Source organism: Choristoneura fumiferana, chromosome 12 (assembly GCF_025370935.1).
Source record: "Choristoneura fumiferana chromosome 12, NRCan_CFum_1, whole genome shotgun sequence".
Lineage (NCBI taxonomy): Eukaryota > Metazoa > Arthropoda > Insecta > Lepidoptera > Tortricidae > Choristoneura > Choristoneura fumiferana.
The window spans coordinates 1,229,849-1,251,861 of record NC_133483.1 but is presented as its reverse complement, the minus strand read 5'-3'; the positions used below and the strand labels follow the sequence as shown (position 1 = coordinate 1,251,861).

General features: G+C 37.4%; 1 protein-coding gene across 1 annotated transcript; it reads right to left on the bottom strand.

Annotated features, from left to right (window-relative positions):
* Nucleotides 1–6,979: 6,979 nt before the first annotated feature.
* Nucleotides 6,980–18,295, bottom strand: LOC141433074 (uncharacterized). The gene is made up of 3 exons (XM_074094895.1): nucleotides 18,238–18,295; nucleotides 9,666–9,759; nucleotides 6,980–7,312 (listed from the first exon to the last, which is right to left on the bottom strand). Exons 1-3 carry the CDS (start codon nucleotides 18,250–18,252, stop codon nucleotides 7,173–7,175), a joined length of 249 nt encoding a protein of 82 aa, XP_073950996.1. The 5' UTR covers nucleotides 18,253–18,295; the 3' UTR covers nucleotides 6,980–7,172.
* Between the last annotated feature and the right edge of the window lie 3,718 nt (nucleotides 18,296–22,013).

Genomic DNA, 22,013 nt, shown 5'->3' with positions numbered 1-22,013 from the left:
CCAAGTATACCCTATTTAGAGTATAAGCAGGTTCCCCGCAATCTCATTCAAATTCATGCTACCCTTTATTGATAGACAAACAAAGTTCCACATTTAATATCAATGGGATTCACATTAACGGTAAGAAATATCGTCGTTCACACTCCATGTGACGTGTTTGGCTGTATTAGCATTCCGACAGACCCCAGGTTGTATAATATCGCAGTATTGACCATCACAATGGTCAAAATACCGGGATTGGCGTGCCGGTTGAATACTGAATGAGCGGCGAATCAGTTGGTAAAAATAGCATTGCTACTTTAAAAATATCGAACAATCACGGCTCGGACGCAAAAGAAAGGTTTGGTTCTATGACCTTTTTAGGGTTCCGGAGCCAAAATGGCAAAAACGGAACCCTTATAGTTTCGCCATGTCTGTCTGTCTGTCCGTTCGCGGCTTTGCTCAGGGACTATCAATGCTAGAAAGCTGTAATTTTGCACGGATATATATGTAAACTATGACGACAAAATGGTACAATAAAATAATTATAAAAAAATATTTTTTAGGGGTGATTTATTTTTTCTCATCCAACCCTATAGTGTGGGGTATCGTTGGATAGGTATTTTAAAACCATTGAAAGTTTTTTTTGTTTTAAAGTGCAAATTTTCATGAAAATCGAGCGTCCCCCCCCCTCTAAAATCTAAACCGGCGGGGGTGGAAAAATTTAAAAAAAATCAGGATGGTAGTAAGTATATCAAACTTTCAAGGAAAACTATAACGGCTAAGTTTGCTTGAGAATTATTACTAGTTTATGAGTGAATAGCAGCCTAAGCTATAAAATATACCTAAACTTGGAAGATTCCGTATAAAATACGAAATCCTTAGAAAAATATTACTTGATTTTTTCGTTATGGCTACGGAACCCTATTTCGGGCGTGTCCGACACGCTCTTGGCCGGTTTTTAGGGTTTCGTACAGTCACCAGCACCAGTATCTGACACAAGAAGCGTGCATAAATATCTGATACGAGTACGACTCTATTCCTAGGGCCGGAAGGACGTGTCAAATGTTTTTGCATGCTCCGCTGTGGCAGATATTAATGCTGGTGACTTTACACTCGAGTTAATAAACTTGAGAGCAAAAATTTGATCAAAAATATCTGAACATGCTTCTACGCCGTTAACAATAGGGTCGTGTTTAGGTATTTTGATCAAAATTTTGCTCACGAGTTCACTGGACTGTATCTAAAAGGGGAAAAAAAAGTTTTTAAAAATCATACACAGGCTGCTGCTGGGCAAAGAGGCTTTCTCCACTGGATTTCCAATTCACCCTGTCAGCGCTTACGTCTGTGCATTCGCTGGAGAACATATCCAGCTCTCTTGCCATCTCCTTCTTGGCCTGCCGCGGCGCCGATAGCCATCGTGGGGCATCCATTGAGTGACCTGTGTCCACCTCTCTGAGTGCTGGTGTCAAACGCTTATCAACAAGACTTATATCCAGGAAAATATTTACATAGGTATTCAGCGAAATTAATCCAATCGTAAACCCAAAAATAACCAACAGACAGACAGACAGTTACTTTCATGTTCATAATAACAAGGACAGATTAGTAAAGACCTCACTGAACTTGTAGATACGTTTAATGTTTTTGGTGTTGGATCATGTGACAGAATCATGCCCTTAGACAAGTTCTTTGATCTTAGAAACAGACTGGCCCATGGATAATTTAAAAACAAATCAATCGGTCATCAAATACTGGCGAAGACTGCATCGAATCGTCAATGGAAAGGTCGTCGGCGATTGGTTCCGGGCCAACCTTGGGGATGGTAAGAATGACTTAAGGTTCAGAAACACCATCTCATATAAAACTTTGCCGTTAGCACTACATTTTACTGCGGGGCTATACTGACTAGAGTAAAATTATACCTCAAAACGTATTTTTGTCATAATATTCTTCTTCTTCTTCTCTTTTAAGATATGGTTTTTCTGTCCTAATTAATAGGACAATTTCGCCAGTGTCAAGGTAAACTCTCTTTGAGAGGGACGTTGTACGGTGATTGTAGTTTTTGCAACTTGATAGTAAAATTCCAGAAACCACGTGGAGACAACTTGCGCATTAAAAAATGCCAGACACGAAAGCAATATAGAATTTTGTGATCACTGTTCACTGTTAAGGTTAATCGCCGCATAAAACACTATCAAAATTATACTTCAAATAGCCAAAGAAACAGAAATAGCGAAATTAGATATTGTCTACATCCGCCATGTTCGAATGCTACAAATCGAATCGTCATAATATTCAAACACCTTTATTGATGACTGTATCTTTAAATTGCGTTGACTTCGAAGTTTGATTTGATTTGTCTGCTTTAAGGGGTAACAGACAGGTAGCGTACTTATATGTATATTTGTAAGCCCTATATTGTCCAAAAAAAAAAAAAAGAAAAGACAAACGTTGAGTGCAATTACAAATTAAGATTGTTTTTTTGGAATCTTTTTGTATTTTTTATTTCAATTCCAAATTTTTACTTTTACGGTCATCCCGTGAAACCTGAATTGAAAATACAAACTGAAATATAGATGCACAGAAATACCAGAAAACAAACAAACAAGCTGAGATATGAGGTGCATAGGGGAAATTCGTGTCTGTACTGTTGACCATCAGTGGTGTAGCGGTATAGAACGCGGTACGGAATACCGAGGACCTGGGTTCGATTCCCAGTGATGGTCTTATTTTTCTGGTTTTTCTGTGCATCTATATTTCAGTTTGTATTTTCAATTTTGAAATTGCAAACTTTTCCCTTTAATTAATCTTTACCGGTCAACCTTTGAATTGATTATTAATAGGTATTACCATAGTTGAAAACTTTACAGCCGGTCACTTTGAATGGTTCCCGAACTGTTGAACTCTTAGTTACTTACAGAGTTCTAGACCACTAGACTTGCTTTTTTGTTTTTCAGAGCCTTCGGGTTTTTGGAAAATAAATAAATGCTTTGTGTGTTGTGGCAACAGCTCCTTGCACAGCCTGTCTTAAAATGAATATCCGATATTGCATTACATTAGTGCAATGACCCACTTATCCGCATCGAAAATTAAGACATACAGCGGATAATGAGTAGGTATATTGTGCTGTAGGTATAGCTCATAATTCCACAGGCCGCGAGTAGCCACGCGTGACGAGGACCCAGTACAGGTAGCTATGTCACGAGAACATAGACTCTGGTAGCGATAAGTGACAAAAAATGCACAATTAAAATTGTAAATTGTGTGACAGATAACCTTAATCTCCTGGACATACGGCTTCCGAAGACGCCATTATAAGATTGAAATTTAAGACAAGCAAAGGGCGTCATAACAAGCAAGCTAATTTGTATGCAATGCTCTGAATTAAACCCATGACCATCTTTTTCTACTGACATTAAAATTATTATAGGAATTACGAAGTGCCTTAGTAAGCCCTCTATCTTCGACTTTGGGCTTCTAATAGAGTCTCGTTCGTAATTCCTTACTTGCCACCCTTAAGACACAATTTACTATTTCTTACCCAAGACACTGCATTAGCAATTAGCTGTTTTCAGTATAACATGAACCTTGTTAGTTTCTTAGTTAGTAAAGTAATCGTAATGTCATACATAATAATAGAATTTTGCATGGCTATTGTGTCAACCGATATACCTTACACAACAACAGAAAAACGTCCTGTACAAATAATTAGTGGATTGTGAGTGCCTGTGGTATTGTCTGTGGTTCTCACGTGTCACTGTCGCGAAATTGTTGGTCTGAAGGACCATGGTGTCGGGACCAAGGTCTTAGAATTTAGGTTTTAAACGGAGAACTGGTTTTAACCTAGGTTTTTGTTCAATGTCTATTTCTAACCGTTAACTAATATCTAATTCCAAGATTTACCTACTCTAATAATACTTATAATAACCTTATTACAGACCAGGGTCCATAGATTGTAAGTGAAACATGAATTTTATTTTCTAGGGACAAGTACACATTTTTTTTTTCAATATATTCAGGCATAATCAAGAATAAGTTATAATCAATTAAACATAATCAAACAAATTCAGTCAAACTTGGCCATAATTGACAAGATTTCATATTTCTAAGACTATAATTTGATTCGTTCTCTGTATTCTGTTTGGAAAGAGAAAGACGCTGATATTTTTAAAATTTCGCTACAACTATTAATTAATTTATTACAATAGATCCATTACTTTTGTCTAGTCTGTTAAAAAAAAGATCACGTAAATCTGACGTAGACGTTGCATAGAGACGTTGTCAAAATTATGACCGCTCCTTTTTCTGGTGAAAAAGGCAAAGGAAACATATCTATAGTGTCGTAGTGTTGGCAAATTCAGCCATATTTTTTCATTTTTTGTATTTTTTAAATATGGAGAAATCAATTATAATAAATATTTTCCCATGTTCAGGAGGCAAAACTCTTTCGATTCCTGTAGTAATTTACAGGTGTTAAAAAAAATAAATATTGTCAATTGAATGACATAGGCTAGTGATTACAAGGTATATATACTTACAGTCACGAGCGTTAATTTGGGATCCACTTAAGATAGAACATCTGTCATTTTGTATGACAATTCAAAGGATTTTTTCATGAAATGGGTCCCAAATGAACACTCGTAACCGTACGTAGTAAAGTCGCAAATACTACTAGGTAAATTAAATCCAAATAATAACGTCTAAAGACTAAAAGTTATTAGGTAAGCTATAAAGGTTTTGCATCGAATATTTTAATTAAAATGTAGTCACCTCATTAACACGACACGCAAACATCGATCAACGTATAGAAACATTTTTTCAATCACAATTTATAAAGGCTGAAGAACATTTACAAGGACTTTCAGTCAACTAACTCTTCTTTCTGTTTTACATATTCGGGAACAAAATTAAAAGATATCTTGTTTCAAATAAGATGGAAAAAGTTTTTTCTCAAATCCTCAATTTGGAAATCTGACTCGTATTTGTTGCTTTCATAATTAATCTACATTTTGGAAAAGATCCAAATCCAAAAAGTTTATGGCATTGCCAACCACCAGCGTGCAGCGCCACCTCTCAAAAAAACTCTTCACTAATAGGTGATGATAAACACCTATTATTCCTACCTCTAGTAACTGCATTCTTGGCTTTGCTACATTTAAGTTTCTACGGTTGGTGATAGATGGCGCTGAAATGTTCATATTCGAAGAAATTTATAAAAATATTAGATACAGTGATCATTCCATGGACTCTATTGTAAATTATAAGATAAGAATATAAAAGTAACACTTAGCTGGTACGTATTTATCCCAGCGGATCGCACTTGCGGTCCAAAGGGGTAATGCGCCCAGCATCATGGGAACTCTGCCACAGAGGCAGATCTTTTGGACGGGGTGTTCTTTTTATAATTTTAATTTTTATAGTAACATGTAGATATATTTAGTTAAAGTTTCTTAGGTAATTTTCTATGTCTTCTTCTTATTATTATTATTTAATTTAATTTAATCTATATTTAATAATAAATAATAAAATACACTCAGATAATATATTTTATGTTATAATTCAACAGTGGTAATGGAACACCAAAAATAAAATTATAATCTTTAGACTTATTTATTTATCTCTAATGTTTTTAATTCATTCATGTTCATGACAGTTTATAAAAAAAAATGAACTAAATAATTCGTGTAATAACATTAACGTATTGTAAGAACTTTATAAATTTATGCATAAAGTGACAAAACTGTGATAAATAAAAAGATTAAAAAAAAAATCTCCATCCTCATACAGCCAGTGTTTTTGCTCCATTTTAAAAATGACAATCGTACTATGGTACGGGACTTGTCATTTGTGCATGATACATCAGATATGGCTGAATTTTATTACTTTCGTCCACTCCACCTCTCATTGAACCGGTGACTTAAGGTGTCTCCCGGGTCACCTGTTGGTTTTGTCCCATTCACGGTCCTTCGCTGGATGGTGTGTTTACTATCATAGCGGTAACAAAAAAATATGTATAGGTATGCAAAAAGCAGTGAAAAAATACCAGCGTCTGAGTGGGAGATGTTTCCGTTCAAAATTTTACAAAAAGTGTACCTATCCATTATTTATATTTGTCAGTGTTTTTTTGTGCAATGCGTGATTAATGAAAAATCAGTTGGTAAGCCGTTTGTTTTAAATTTTGTCGATTTTAGAAAGAAAGTAGATCATTTGTAATACCTTTGACTGTTGTGAGTTTGTCATGGTCTAGTTGTGCAGCCTCCAGAACGAGTAATAGGTATGCAGCAAACCACGAAGAAGACTAATGACATAGCCTGTAAAATGTGAACATATTGAACAGACTCCTAAGAGTGGCCTAGTAAACATAGACGTCTATGTATAGACTGCATGTTTCTTACATCAAAACGGCGCACAAAATTTGTTCACAGCGCGCATTTGTGAACCTTTACTATAGTTTGTTGACGTCTGTGACAGGGGTTGTGTCAAAGTAATATGCATGATTGATGCTTTGCTTTGATACTTTCTGTTAGTGGCGTGAAGTAAACATTTTCGTAAGACAACCTGGAGAGTGATGTTTTGTCTTGCGATGCATCTCCTCGGGGTTGGCGTACCCTCTTCGCCATACTTTTAATCGCTGATGGCGTATAAAAATTTCAATTACTTGGTTGGAATCGAGTTGTTGCGCCACGCCACTACTTTATACTAACCATATCTCTCACCGAACGTCAAGTAAAATCCAATAATCACCTATGATTTTTTCGAATTTCATGTGCGAAACCACATTTGAAATTTACCACGAGCTTACGGTGAAGGAAAAAATCGTGAGGAAACCTGCACAATCTGCGAAGCAATTCAATGGTGTGTGTTCCCAATCCGCACTGGGCCCGCGTGGGTACTGCGGTCCAAGCCCTCTCATTCTGAGAGTAGGCCTGTGCCCAGCAGTGGCACGTATACCTATAGGCTGGGATGATGAACGTAAAAGTAACAAATAAGCAAGATAAAGTATTTCATTTAATTTTATTATGTAATAAAAAACACTTGGCGCTTTCACGTTATGGCAAACCTATTATATTATGGCAAATCACATAATTATAAATTAAATTGATCTATCATAGAAACAACAGATCTTACATTGTATCACGTTTTCTAAGCTTATACTTATTTAAAAAATAAAATAGACAAAGCGCCATCTATCATAGCCATTGTTCAATCGGCGCGAAGTCGAGGTCCGCATTGGGAAATGGCGCCAGGTTACCACTTCTGCCGTTAGATGGCGCCTGCCGCTTGAAATACTCCGCGACGTTGCCGCTCATACTGCCATAGGGGATCCCACCTTTTAAAAAATAAGAATTTATAGCGATACGAAGGAAGTTGCTTGTACACGTTCATAATGAGTGATCGTTTGAGTAGGCACTTGTCCCACCGCCGACGATGAGCGAGAAGCGAGTAGAGCGAGTAACTAGAAACGAGTGGGCGAGCAGCGAGAAGCGAGTGTAGTTTTGTCGCTCGGCTGCAAGCGAGTGTTCGCGTGCGACGGGCGATTACTCGCTCCACTCGACTGACTCGTGCGGGGCGGCCACCGAGCTGACATCGCTGAGCGAGTATCTATAGCTCAGCGAGTTTTATAGCTCTTGTCACTGCGACAAAAGATATAAGAGCGAGTTCTCGCCGACAGTGTGAACAGCCAGCGATCAACTATTAATATATGTGTCTCTTTTACTCACACAGGATCTTATATCTTTGGTTCGTTTCTTGAGCGAGAAAATAGTCGATAGCCAATCGTTTCCTCGCTGGCGGTGAGACAAGTGCCTATAAGAATTTCTGTGACTGGCTAGGTGGCGCTAGTATTGTGATTGTGTCCGTTTGACAACTTTGACATTTGCGTCACCATCTCATCATCCCAGCCTATATACGTCCCACTGCTGGGCACGGGCCTCCTCTCAGAACAAGAGGGCTTGGGCCATAGTCCCCACGCGGGCCCAGTGCGGATTGGGAACTTCACACGCACCATTGAATTGCTTCGCAGGTTTGTGCAGGTTTCCTCACGATGTTTTCCTTCACCGCAAAGCTCGTGGTAAATTTCAAATGTAATTCCGCACATGAATTTGGAAAAACTCAGAGGTGCGAGCCGGGGTTTGAACCCACGACCCTCTGTTTGAGAGGCGATAGGTCAAACCACTAGGCCACCACGGCTTCTCAAACCGCTAGGCCACCACGGCTTCACCATCTATTCGTAGGTAATGTGGGCTATCGCGAATGAATTCGCCGCTAGAGGCGCTAGTGTAGCGTGAGGTCTCCGAAATGTCAAATCTCATAGTTTTTGGGTGAGCTACGCGGGTTTATTTATAATAAGATTTTTTTTGTGAACATTTTGCATAACCTGAATTTAGTTATGGCGATTATGCGTTACGTGGCAATGAATGTCTGTGTTTTGAGACAGTTTTGTCTTTCGGTAACTTTTGTCCTCCCTTTTTTATCCGAACAAAATGGGACTTAGCAACAGAGTGGTTGCTGGATATTTTTATGGTACGGTTTTAAGGTGTTTTAAATATGATTTTAATCTAAACTTTGTTTTAACGCCCGTAATAACAGACTCTGAAAGCCACACTTAAAAACCTCACGCAACAGTGCGCCATCTAGTGAGACAAAAAACGATAGCCCTCATTGCAGGGCTACTACGAAACGCGATCCCTCTGACATTTTATACTATTTAATACGAGAACGAGAGGGACGGTACGATACAAACTTCGAGTTTCAAGTTTCGTAGTAGCCCTGCTGAATTTAGGTTAATCAGCTATTTAGTGTACGTTATTCTGTTCCCTTAGAAGACATTGTTAGAAAAATGTGTGCAATTTAAGTATAGTATTAATAGCAAAGTCGGTCGTGATGGAATTTCGAAAGGAAATAGTTTGAGACTATAAGAAGACCCTCGAAAAATTTTAAGGGCCAGTTAAATCGGTTGAATACTTTGAGCGGAAAAGCTTAACAAACAAACAAACACACATTCGCTTTTATAATATTAGTTAGTATTTACAAGCTAAAAGTCGTGGTGGCCTAGTGGTTTGACCTATCGCCTCTCAAACAGAGGGTCGTGGGTTCAAACCCCAGCTCGCACCTCTGAGTTTTTCCAAATTCATGTGCGGAATTACATTTGAAATTTACCACGAGCTTTGCGGTGAAGGAAAACATCGTGAGGAAACCTGCACATACCTGCGAAGCAATTCAATGGTGCGTGTGAAGTTCCCAATCCGCACTGGGCCCGCGTGGGAACTATAGCCCAAGCCCTCTTGTTCTGAGAGGAGGCCTGTGCCCAGCAGTGGGACGTATATAGGCTGGGATGATGATGATGATGATTTACAAGCTATAAGCAGACAACAACTTGAAGATTAAGAAATCCTGGAAACCTATACGAGTATGTATAAGGGTAATGACCCTTATACATGTTATAGGTTCCCAGGATTTAGGACAGGTCAAACTGCGGGGCCTTCTTAGACTACGAGGGTTTGGCACGTACTTCCCACGCAGGCCTAGTGCACATTAACAACTTCACATGCCATGCCTTCACAGGTGTTGCAGGTTTCCTCACGATGTCCTCCAACTCATGGTAAAATGGCTACCCCGTGGGTACCCAAGTAAGCTCCATTCGTTATCCATGGGATCTGTCAATGACTTCACAAGTAAATCACCATAGGATAACCCGGGGCCGGGTAGGGGCAGCGTGTCGCCGCCGTCGGGGCGCGCATGCGCAGCCAGTGCGCAGCACAGCATTAGCAACGCTATCTGAAACACGTCAAATGTCGTAAAGATGACTAAAATGTATTGAATCAGGCGTTACTTTGCGGAGGTCCATATCAATGAACTAAAAGAATTTCCTTGCTCACCCGCGGCCTTACGATAGCTAAGCTTATGCAAAATATGCGTGTTCATGCAGTTCCTCCACCTCCACACTGTAAGAACACACACAAATCACACAAACCCATCTATCACCACCACCACACTACACTGACGCGTTTCGAACTCAACCAGAGCTCATCTTCAGAGTGACACAACCGTACACAATGCTACCAGTTCAACTGGTAATCTAGGTCGCGGGTGAGCAAGGAAATTCTTTTAGTTCATTGACTAAAATGTATTTGTTTAATACAATACAATAACATTGCAATGCCTCTTTTTTCGAAAATACAAACTGAGACATGGATGCACAGAACCAGAAAAAGAGACCAGCGCTGGGAATCGACCCCAGGCCCTCAGCAATCCGTGCTGCGTGCTATAACCCCTACATCACCGCTGGACAGGAATATAGACACGATTTTTGCCTACATAATGCATACATATCTCAGGTTGCTTATTTCTTTTTTTTTTATTTTTTTTTTATTCGACTGGATGGCAAACGAGCAAGTGGGTCTCCTGATGGTAAGAGATGACCACCGCCCATAAACATCTGCAACACCAGGGGGTATTGCAGATGCGTTGCCAACCTAGAGGTCTAAGATGGGATACCTCAAGTGCCAGTAATTTCACCGGCTGTCTTACTCTCCACGCCGAAACACAACAGTGCAAGCACTGCTGCTTAGCGGCAGGATTAGCGAGCAAGATGGTGGTAGCAATCCGGGCGGACCTTGCACATGGTCCTACCACCTGCAAACTGTATTTCTACTACGCTACTTACGCTTACGCTACTGCGCTTCTTACGCTTTCGATATGGTTTCACGGGATACCCGTAAAAAATTTCGAGTTGAAATAAAAATACAAAAAGACTCTAAAAAACCAATCATAGCCTCTTTTTTCATTCTTACTCATGCAATTTATAAAAAAGAGAGCGAGAGAGAGAGAGAGAGAGAGAGAGAGAAAGCGAAAGAGACAATACATATTTACAACGGTTCACTAATAACGACCTTGAGCAGAATCATCATATATATCACCGAATATCACCGAATTACTTTTTGCATATATTTTTTAAAGTACCATGACATAATATCGATGAGAATAATATTTATATATTTGAATAGTTATTACGCAGAAAGATATATTTCACAGTATTTGAAGCGTTAAAAACACCTCAGTGTTGTTTTAATTGTAACTGCTGTTTTGTTCTGGTGCTTCGCCTGCTGCTGTCATAGCCCCTTACTTGTCTGGCCTTACTTTAACCTTAACCCATTTTTGTGGTAGCTGTTCGTTCCTTTAACTGTGTCATTATGCCATATTATGCTATTTCAAATTCCGTGAAAATACTTTAGTCCAAACTAGTATTTTGCTATGTCTTTATGCCATACAAAAATCGGCGATACTAATGTTGTGCTATTTAATATTCTGCAGAAGTATGTTTGACGATAACAGTGTTCTGCTAGTTAATATTCTGAGAAATGAGTATTATGCGACCTGATAATTATGCAAAGTTATGATTATGCAAAAGTACTTATTGAATAATGAAATGCTAAAAAAATATGTGATATCTATTATGCGAATTAAGTGTATTTCGGAGAATCGATATTATTCAAGATAAAGGGATTTCAAAAGATATAAATTATATACTTAGATAGATACATAGCAATATCAGCTATACTTATTATGAACAAGATGACAGAAGTGGTCCCTAAGCACACAACACAAAAGCTATGGACAGGTCCAAATTTATGAATGTAGAGTTAGAAATCAAGTAGAATTACTGACTAAGTAAGATATGCCTACGAAGTACGAATATACTTTTTAAATAACGAATGCACTTTAAAATAAATGTAAGAAACTAAATTAAAATAAAAAAGACTGCTGGGGTGTTTGAGATTTTTGGTTAAGTATTTAATTAACACCATGTAAATGTTATTGATGAAACAAAAGTATCGACGATGTTGGATAGAGCCACGTCAATCAAACCACTGTTAATCTCGTAGATATTCAATGACCCTGAAACGTCACAAGTCATCTGGCCTTGCTTCGCGATGACTTCATTAACCGCATTAGCAGCTATTAAATGTGTCCATGGGAAGTCAGGTGACCTGAAGGTACTTCTGGTGCAATAAAAACTATGACGTCAATATTGAGGCAGGCGTGTCAATAATTGGGCATCTATGCTAAAAGGTGTGAACTTCCATTTTAATGTATTTTTTTGTCAATTGTATTTTCTTTTTGCAGGTTGAGTACGCATTCTTGCAAATAAATAATTTATATTTCTATTTTTTTTTCTTTTGTACAATATTATAAAGAGTTTTCGTAGTAGTTACCTACTAAGTAGGTACATACATACAAACTCTTCCACCTTTATTTACGAGCTTTTATTTCACTTGCAATATATGTAGCTATATATGTATGTATGTATGTCCGCACATACATACCCCCGCTTGACCCGCGTCAAAGCTTGTTTTTAAGTGATAATAAATTTATACGGTAGTTGTAAGCAATGTTAGATAAATTTTAGGAATTCTATTTATTCGCAAACTTTCAATTAAACTGAAAGACCTAACAAGCTTTAATACCTCGTCACGTCTTAACTGCTGGAAATTCGGTATACAGGTATTTTTTATTTCGTAAAATTGCATAGTTCCCGCGGGACACTTACAAACGAATTATACGCGGACGAAGTCGTACGCAACAGTTAGTACTTAATAAAATAATCGCTTTTAAAAGCATTACTCTTATTTCCACAAGCTTGAGTGCATCGAGATCTACAAGGTCCTAGTGACCATTATGAATTGGAGCACAGGTGGGCAATACTTGATTCGTAACCTTTATGCCTACTCGCTAAGAATAGAATTTCTAACGTTGCTTGATGGAGGTTGTAGCCACAAAACAGAAAGGTAAAGAAGTCAATCTCATGTTTGTACTTACTTCACTTTTCATACCTACGCTCGGCGGTCGCTCTAGATTGATTGAGAGAGATAGATTTATTGTTGAGAATGAAACGGGAAGAATGGAAATATAAATTAATAATAACTAAAATATTTTAATGTTTGTCATTGTTATATTACAAAGGCTATACCCGTGTAAGGGAACAAAATATGCCCCTGACGTTGTTAGCCAATGAATATATCTTATGTATTGGTAATAATGCTAGTTATTAATCTGTCAAGTTTTATCTCATAATTATTGACAGTTTCCTTGCAATGCCACTTGAAAGTTTTTTTTTAAATATCTTGAAAAGTACTGGTCCGTTTCTTTTGTGATTAACGTATGTTGTTAATGGCATGAAGAGGAATAAATTCGCAAAACACAAGACGTCTCTAGGTCATCTTTAACTTGGTCATTTTTGATGTCAAATATTTCAAACTTTTTTTGACACTTGTGAGTCAGCGACACCCACCATTTTTTTTACACTGATGTGACATCTCTTTCCGTACAAATATATACTTATTGGTCTGAAATCAATCGGCTTGGAGCAACATGGTGCCTAAATTTAATAAAGATATTTTGACTTTGACTTATGTATATCATATTTATTGTTAACTATATATTTAAAATAATTATAAATATATATATAAACTAAAAGTAAACAAATAAAAAGGTTTCGGGGTTGAGACCTTAAGTGCGTGGGGGCCCAGCACGAAGAAGATTAAAGAATGCAGCACATTATAAAGAATTGTCTAAACGACTTTTTGATACCACAGGGGACAGAAGAGCTGGCAGTTTCCTCGCACAACGTTTCAGCATAGCTATACAGCGAGGAAATACTGCCAGCATCTTTGGGTCCATGCCGCGGGGGGTTCCATTTACCATTTTTTTCTAGGTTATAGTTTAGTTATAATTTTAACTTAGTTTAGTATATCATGTATAATGAAGTTTGTATTTTAACAGACTTACAAATTTTCGCATTTATAATATTATAGCGGGATTTAAGTACTCAAATCTCATAATACCCACAGGAACAATGATTTTGTATTGTACTGTAATGAGTAGTGACAGAGTCATCAAAGTTACTAAGTCTAATTTTATTGTTGTGTGTATGATGTACTTGATCTTTTGTATTTAAGTGAGTCCTTGATCATGACTGTATTCGGCTTGATGACCTCACGTTTAAAATTCCGTGCGTATTTTCTTTCACACATGGCGAGACTATACTTCGTTTTTTTAGCATTAGAAATGAGGTACACAATCTTGACGAGTCGTTTTTTGAGAAAGTAAAAAAAAAAACAGTAACTATTAGGTACTTATGATACCAAAAGAATGTTAATGACCATAAAGTCCTTGCTATAATTGTTACATATTTGCTGTGACTTATTTTTCAATAAAAAGACACGCCAAGATCGCTTTCCTTCTTTCTAATGCTAAAAGATGAAGGAGGTATAGTCCATTCGGCGCTTAATTTGTTCGATCAAGAAACAATTGATTAATCACTAGCCTGAGCGACTCCGTCCACGTAGAATTCGGTTTTCACTATCCCGCTGGAACTATGAAATTTTCCGGGACAAAAACTATGTTTGTCTGTCCTTCCCCGGGACTCAAACTATCTGTATTCAGCGGTTTAGACGTGATGATGTAACAAACAAACAAACAGACTTACAAATTTATTATATGAGTGGGATTTACTACCTGAGGCTTTTTAAGCGTAAACCATTAGGGCTAGCAAATTAATTGTAATTCCAGGATTGCGCAAAAAAATTCGTGGTAATTCCCAAAAATTACATCTTCAATTTCGTAACGACGCAATACAATTCGCCCCGAATTTCATGTCCCTAATCCGAGCAATACTGCAAAAAAATAATATTCCTATTTTTTTTCTTTCGTTAAATGGTTTTATTTAACTTGTAATTTTGCACATGAAATCGTTCGAATTGAACCCGAATTTACCAATAACTATGCCATTACAGGTACAAAGAAATAGTAGAAAGATGATATTATTATACTTAAATAATAGACTTATCAAAGAGACTCAGATACCACAGGAGACCGAAGATCTGGCAGCTTCTTCGCTCAACACATCACTCTTACAATCCAGCGAGGAAATGCTGCCAGCGTATTCGGTACCATGCCACAGGGGCCATTTTCTGAAGTGCAAAAAATCTTTTATTTAACTTGCAACATATCTTGTTACAAGTTATTGGTCACGACCAATGGTCACGACCACGCCCTCTGTAATGTGGTTGAAACGTCAAGGTAAATATTACTTGTATGTTTTAGCGTGGTAAGGCCCGTTTGTGGTATTTTGACTATAATACTCATCTCTACTCGATATTTTGTATTTTAAATAAATGCAGCTCTTTCTTTCTTTCTCTCTTTGATAGTGCAAGCTTAAAAGGTACTACGTAACTAATCTAAACTAGTTCTTTAGAGAATAAGACAATAAAAGAATCAATCTTCTGCATACTTGATTATAACTTGGTCACTGTCGCCTTGTTCAAGGTAATTATTTTCACTTTCGACTTGTATTTTAGAAAGGAACAAGCATTGTGGTTTGGCTGGATCGAGACAAACTAAAAGCTTTTTAAATAACTCACAGATATTAATTACTTGGTATGTTTTTTTTTAATGAGACACTGATCATTAGAGGACAATTTTGCCCGTATTTAGTGTGTTTTACCGGTAAAAATGTTTAAGAAAACTAAATATGAGAGGTATTGAAAATAAAGGACAGCGTTATATTGCTAGATTTTAATTTCGTTGTCTGTCACTCACAGTTTTTATAGTACCAGATATACAGATAGGTATAAGTACTGTTACTTATACCTATCCGACCTACCTACCTTTTTTGAAATGCTTTCGAATAGGTACAGTTTCAACTTTCGATTCGATTTTAAGTACTGAAACGTACTGTTAGTAAGATTGTTTTTTTTGGAATCTTTTTGTATTGTTTATTTCAATTCCAAATTTTTTGTTACTTTTACGGTCATCCCGTAAAACCTATATCGAAAATACAAACTGAAATATAGATGCACAGAAAAACCAGAAAAATAAACCAGCGCTGGTCTTATTTTTCTGGTTTTTCTGTGCATCTATATTTCAGTTTGTATTTTCGATGTACTGTTAGTAGTTTAAGAGTAAGGTACTAGTGGACACAGTCCACCAGTGGTCCAGTGGTGGTGTAGTGGTATAGAGCACGTGGCACGGAATGCCGAGGACCTGGGTTCGATTCCCAGCGCTGGTCTTATTTTTCTGGTTTTTCTATGCATCCATATTTCAGTTTGTATTTTCGATAAAAAATAGTACCCGGCAAAAAAAAATATGATTAAAAATGTTGTATTTGTGGGTTCTGTCTTTTCGCCGAAACATTGTTCCCAAAATGTTTCATTTGCCAAACTGTTTCGTTTCCCGATTTGAAATTATTTTCTCTGTTTTTTTTTTCGGAACTTACATAAAACAAAGCTAACCTACTGCGTGCCAATCTACTGCGTTCAATAAAAGCATTCAAAAATATTCTGAGAGAAATTTAGGTTTCGGAGAAAATTAAGAGTTGGGAAATAAAACTGTTGGCAAATAAGACATTTGGGAAAAAATAATTTTGGAATGTGCATTTATTTGGCAAGCGTGCTCCATCTTAGTCCACATTCTTCGTTTACCATCAAGCGTGATCGTGGTCAAACACAAGCCTATTTGTACACAAAAAAAAAACAGCCAAGAGCATGCCGGACACGCCCAAGATAGGGTTCCGTAGCCATTACGAAAAAATCAAGTAATATTTTTCTAAGGATATCGTATTGTGTACGGAATATTCCAAGTTTAATTTTACCTTATTCTCAAGCAAACTTAACCGTTATAGTTTTCCTTGAAAGTTTGATATACTTACTACCATCCTGATTTTTTTGAAATTTTTCCACCCACCGGTTTAGATTTTAGAGGGGGTGGGGGGGGGGGACGCTACTAATAATTCTCAAGCAATCTTAGCCGTTATAATTTTCCTTGTTGATATATTATTAAATATTTACTACCATCCTGATTTTTTTCCTGTCCACCTAACAGTTTAGGTTCTTAATCACAAACATAAAAAGTGGTCAAGTGCGAGTCGGACTCGCCCATAAAGGGTTCCGTAGCAGCAAGTAACATGATATAAAAGTTCTTTGTTGATTGAATGAAAGGTAAATTGCGATCTACGATTTTTGACGTATTAAAAAAACTACTTGTACTTGTACTAGATCTTGTTCAAACATTTTTCGGTGGAAGTTTGGATGGTAATGTACATCATATATTTTTTTTTACTTTTATCATTCTCTTATTTTAGAAGTTACAGGGGGGGACACACATTTTACCACTTTGGAAGTGTCTCTCGCGCAAACTATTCAGTTGAGAAAAAAGTGATATTAAAAACCTCAGTATCATTATTAAAGACCTATCCATAGATACCCCACACGTATGGGTTTGATGAAAAAATATTTTTAAACTTCAGTTTTAAGTATGGGGAACCCCAAAATTTATTGTTTCTTAAAATCTTAATGCGGTTCACAGAATACATCTTCATACCAAGTTTCAACAGTATAGCTTATAGTTTCGGAAAAAAGTGGCTGCGACATACGGACGGATAGACAGACAGACATGACAAATCCATAAGGGTTCCGTTTTTTGCCATTTGGCTACGAAACCCTAAAAAGCTAGTGGAATGTAAAGGTCGGTTTGCACAAGTCGCATCATAAACGAACTTGTGGAGGTACAACTGCGCCGGCGCGTCCTTGAGGTTGGACTCGCGAATACGGTAAACTGGTAGTTGCCCACGACATTGTATACTACGAATTTTACTTCTATCCCTACCACCTTTATTCTATTTTATTTATTACACGACCGGATGGCCAAGTGATTAGAGAAACTGACTACGAAGCTTGAGGTCCCGGGTTCGATTCCCGGCCAGGGCAGATATTTGTATGAATAATACGAACGTTTGTTCTCGGGTCTTGTGTGTTTAATATGTATTTAAGTATGAATTTATCTATATAATTAAGTTTATCCGTTGCCTGGTATGCATAGTACAAGCTTTGCTTAGTTTGGGACTAGGTCAATCAAGTGTCCTATTATGATATTTATTTATTATTGTCCTGCTGGAACTATGCACTATTTATGATAAAAATACTCCTTAGGAACTTAGGCCAAAGGCGACAATTTGTAGTCTCTAGCCTCACGTGACAAGTAAGAAAGGGAAAAACGTAAACAGTAATATCTAGTCAAACTATGCCAATCGTTTATGAAATAGTTAAGTATTGTATCCTTTATAAAGCTCCGAAAACATCAATCAAAATACCAATAAACGGATCATGAAAGTAAATCTATGTTACCCCCATAGGTTACCCCAGATTTAACGCGTGCAAAGCCGTAGGCACAAGTTAGTAAATATTATAAACCACTAACCTGTCGTACAAACATGGCGGATCTCGCTAGAGTGAGGCGCGCGGCCTTGCCCGCTGTATTTATACGCCTTCGTGCTTGGAATGTACAAGCCGTTTAAGACTATCCAATCTTAATGATATGATATGCTTATGATTTTTTGTTGTTCACAAAAAGCTCGGCACGTGATGTCCCTTTGAGAAGAAAAAAAAATTATAACAACAAATTGAACCGACTACAAAAAACCATGAGAATAATTTTCTACCAGTCTGAAGTTGGTCGGTGCCTCAGCACGAGCCAGCAGGAGTGGACCTATAGTCATCTTCCTCACCTACGCACTTTATATTGGGCTTCAATCACTCCTCTGGCTCGTGCTGAGGCACCGACCGACTTCAGAGTGGTAGAAAATTATTTTCATGGTTTTTTGTAGTCGGTTCAATTTTTTGCTATAAATTTTTTTTCACGCTTTTTAGTGTGAATAATCTAAGATACAATAGTTTAATATCAACTGCTCGTCACCTTTTACGAAAGATTGCTTTTTCCGATGCAGAGACGTTCATTATTGAGGAGTCCTAGTGCTTCACCACCCGTTTTACCATATTTTATATGCATTACGAGGAGCATAAATTGCCTAGCAACTGTGTCAATCAAAGTAATTAAAATTCAACCAGTGAAAAACTTGTTATTGTGTAGTAACTCCGATGGTCAACTCTGGTCTTCATCATCACGAAATGATGATTTTTAAGAGCAAATGCACGAGTTACTACTAAATATATCCAATTTACTATAGGAGTCCCCACAACATTTGAAGAGTTTCCTTGATTTCCTTAAGATCCTATCATCAGATCTTGATTTGGTGCTTATGGGACCTAATTGAAGACATTCCTAGACGAACGCAAAAAAAAAATTCAAATCGGTTCATAAATGACGGAGTTCTGAGGTAACAAACATAAAAAAATGCAACCGAATTGATAACCTCCTCCTTTTTTGAAGTCGGTTAAAAAGTAGCGATATCAGCACGTTGTTATTCTATCACGGAGAACAGATGGTCGTTGGGGCCGAAAGGTTCTCGAGTGTAACCGCGGATCGGCAAGCGCAGCGTGGGACGTCCACCAACGAGATGGACGGATGATGATTAAAGTCGCGGGTTCACGGTAGATGCAAGACGCTTCCAACAGGCAACTGGAGGTCTATGGGGGAGGCCTATGGCCAGCAGTGGACGTCCTACGGCTAATTTGATAATGATGATGAACGTTACTCGTTCCGTTTCAATATCGTACCCGTTTCAATAAGATATAAGACCCATTACAATGTAGCGGTGTAACTCTACTTAACCTGATAATAATAAATGCGAACGTTTGTGAGTTTGTGTGAACTTAGGGTTCTTTAAAATGCGAGCCTATCAATCTCTCAAAGGACCGGCAACGCACCTATGATACCCCTCGTGTTGCGGGTGTGGGTGGTCTTGACGTTGGTTGTTTCTAATAAGGAGGTGAGGTTTTTTTACCCCTCTTAATTAAAAATAAATAATTAACATCCTTAATTTTATATAAAACATAACCAGCATTGGTAGAGGCTAAATTATTTCTTAATTTATTTAATTAAGTCCGACGCTTCGCCGGCCGCTGCCACGGCGCGCTCGCTTCACTCGCTCGGCTCGCGCGTTGCGATAGTAGTTGTACTTTTCTTCGCTTCGCTTGTCATCGTTCCTAATTTTTCAAAACCTGATTACTACCATAATTTCATACCAATATTCTAAGTAGCGCTGTAGAGTCTACAGAAATGAACTTTTGTATGTAAGAGTATTTTTCTTAATACAACGTGAATTAACGATGACATTATTGAGTCTTTCAAATAAAATGCCAGATCCTGGTCGACAAATCAATCAAGCAAATCCACCGGTAAAGGCGAGTAATTTAAAACTTCGAAAAATGACGATAATTTTTATGACTCCATGCAAGTTATTCGCACCTGCGAAATTATCAGAATGCCATAGTATAATAACGTAAATCAACGTATTCTGTAATGACGTGGGAACTAGTGGTACTCAAATTTCTCAACGTATCGTGCGGTGCGCTATGGAAATTGCCGACCTTACTTCCGTCGCTTATATCTTGGTGTAAGGCTACGCTTAGCGACAAGCGCTTACGCAATATACTATGCCTTTTAAATGACAATAGGATCGGCTTTGTTGTCAGCTTGACGCGCTATTTCTCAATTTTGGATTAGCCAGCTTATAATTTCATGCAATAAATATGTAAAAATACTAAGTAAACACCTGGACAGAGTGGACTGGAGTCGGTTAAAAATACATTTGAACAACACAAGACACAACAATATTATTAGGTACAAATAAACAACACAAAGGTATTCATTGCGGTTGTGAAGCGTTAGAAACACCCCAGCGCTGATTTTCACTGACACTGCACTGACAGAACGCAGCGTCGACCGTTTACTCGCCATTTTGGTTCACAACTGTCACAATGTCCGGTGGCAGTAGGGTAAAATGTTTTTACTCTACTGTTAACCCGTCGCTAGGGCATGCTCCCGGTACTGAGTTTGTATGGCGAGAACCGGGGATTCCCGGTTCCGGTACCGTATTTTTATGGAAATCCAGTACCAGGAGCAACCAACGACTTTTTTGGGTAATTTTGGATTAGTACCCTATGTTAATGGGTGATCGAAACTAGTAACAAAAATTGACTAATCACGAGTACTTAGACGCGCCACTGTGGCGCGCAGGGCGTTCGACGGGTTAATACAAACAGAAACGAAATACTAGTTACATGAAAAAATATAACTGATGATGGAAATAAAAATGTAATCTTTTTGAAGGTAATGGTTAATTATTGTTGACCGTGCATTTTGGAATAAACAAGTAAAATAGACGGCAGGTAGATTTATGTTGACTGTGCTTGTAATTATCATCGACAAAATTAAATAATTAACAGTTAACAAGATATAATGAACGTTAGCTATAACAACAAAAATTATAATTTTTCAACGTATAACGCTTAAATTATATAACGTTATTTTTATATAGCTTCAATTTGTATAAGATTTATATGGACTAATTTCTTTTAACATAACATACACAAGGTATATCTGTCATAATATATAATAATATGTGTAATTGTTAAATTATGTGGCGGCGAGCGAGCGAAGCGAGCGAGCAAGAAGAAACTGTGCAGAAGCGACTTGGATAGGTTAGGTTCAGAAGGCTAAGGCGGGAGTGAAGCGTAGCGTAGCTCCCTCCTTAGCCTTCGATGTTAGGTTTTTTTTTGTAACAGAGCGGAAAAAATAATCGCTTGCTTGATTGTTTGCCTTTATCGAAGTTTTTAATGAATTATAAGTTTTAATTCTTAGGAGTTATAAACATTATACGCTTTGATTGTTATATCAATTGATATTATATAATATCAACAACTTTATACCTTACAAAATTAGATATTTTAAAATTATACTTTTCGTTCATTATATCCAGTGAACATTATACTAAACGACTTTATATAAAGTGAGCGTATATATTATGAATATTATATAATGAGTTCTTATATCTCGTATTACTTACCCGTTTTTAACTTCTTTCATAATTAGGTAAACATTAGATCCCTTCTATCCAGTCCATTCTTCTCCGCGAGGTTTTTATAACTATTGTCAAAAAACATTCTAATTAAATTATTTCAGCGCTATTATTGGTAAATTATTATTCTAAGAGAAAACGTGCATCTCCTTGACTCTGAGGTTTCGATCTATTTCCACAGGCTTACACAAGCTTCTGGAAGTTGCAAAATGCAAAT

Coding starts and splice junctions, on each gene's coding strand:
- LOC141433074 (XM_074094895.1), bottom strand. Junction 7,313..9,665: donor CGGCCCCGGGTTATCCTATG/GTGATTTACTTG, acceptor ATTTTTTAAAAG/GTGGGATCCCCTATGGCAGT.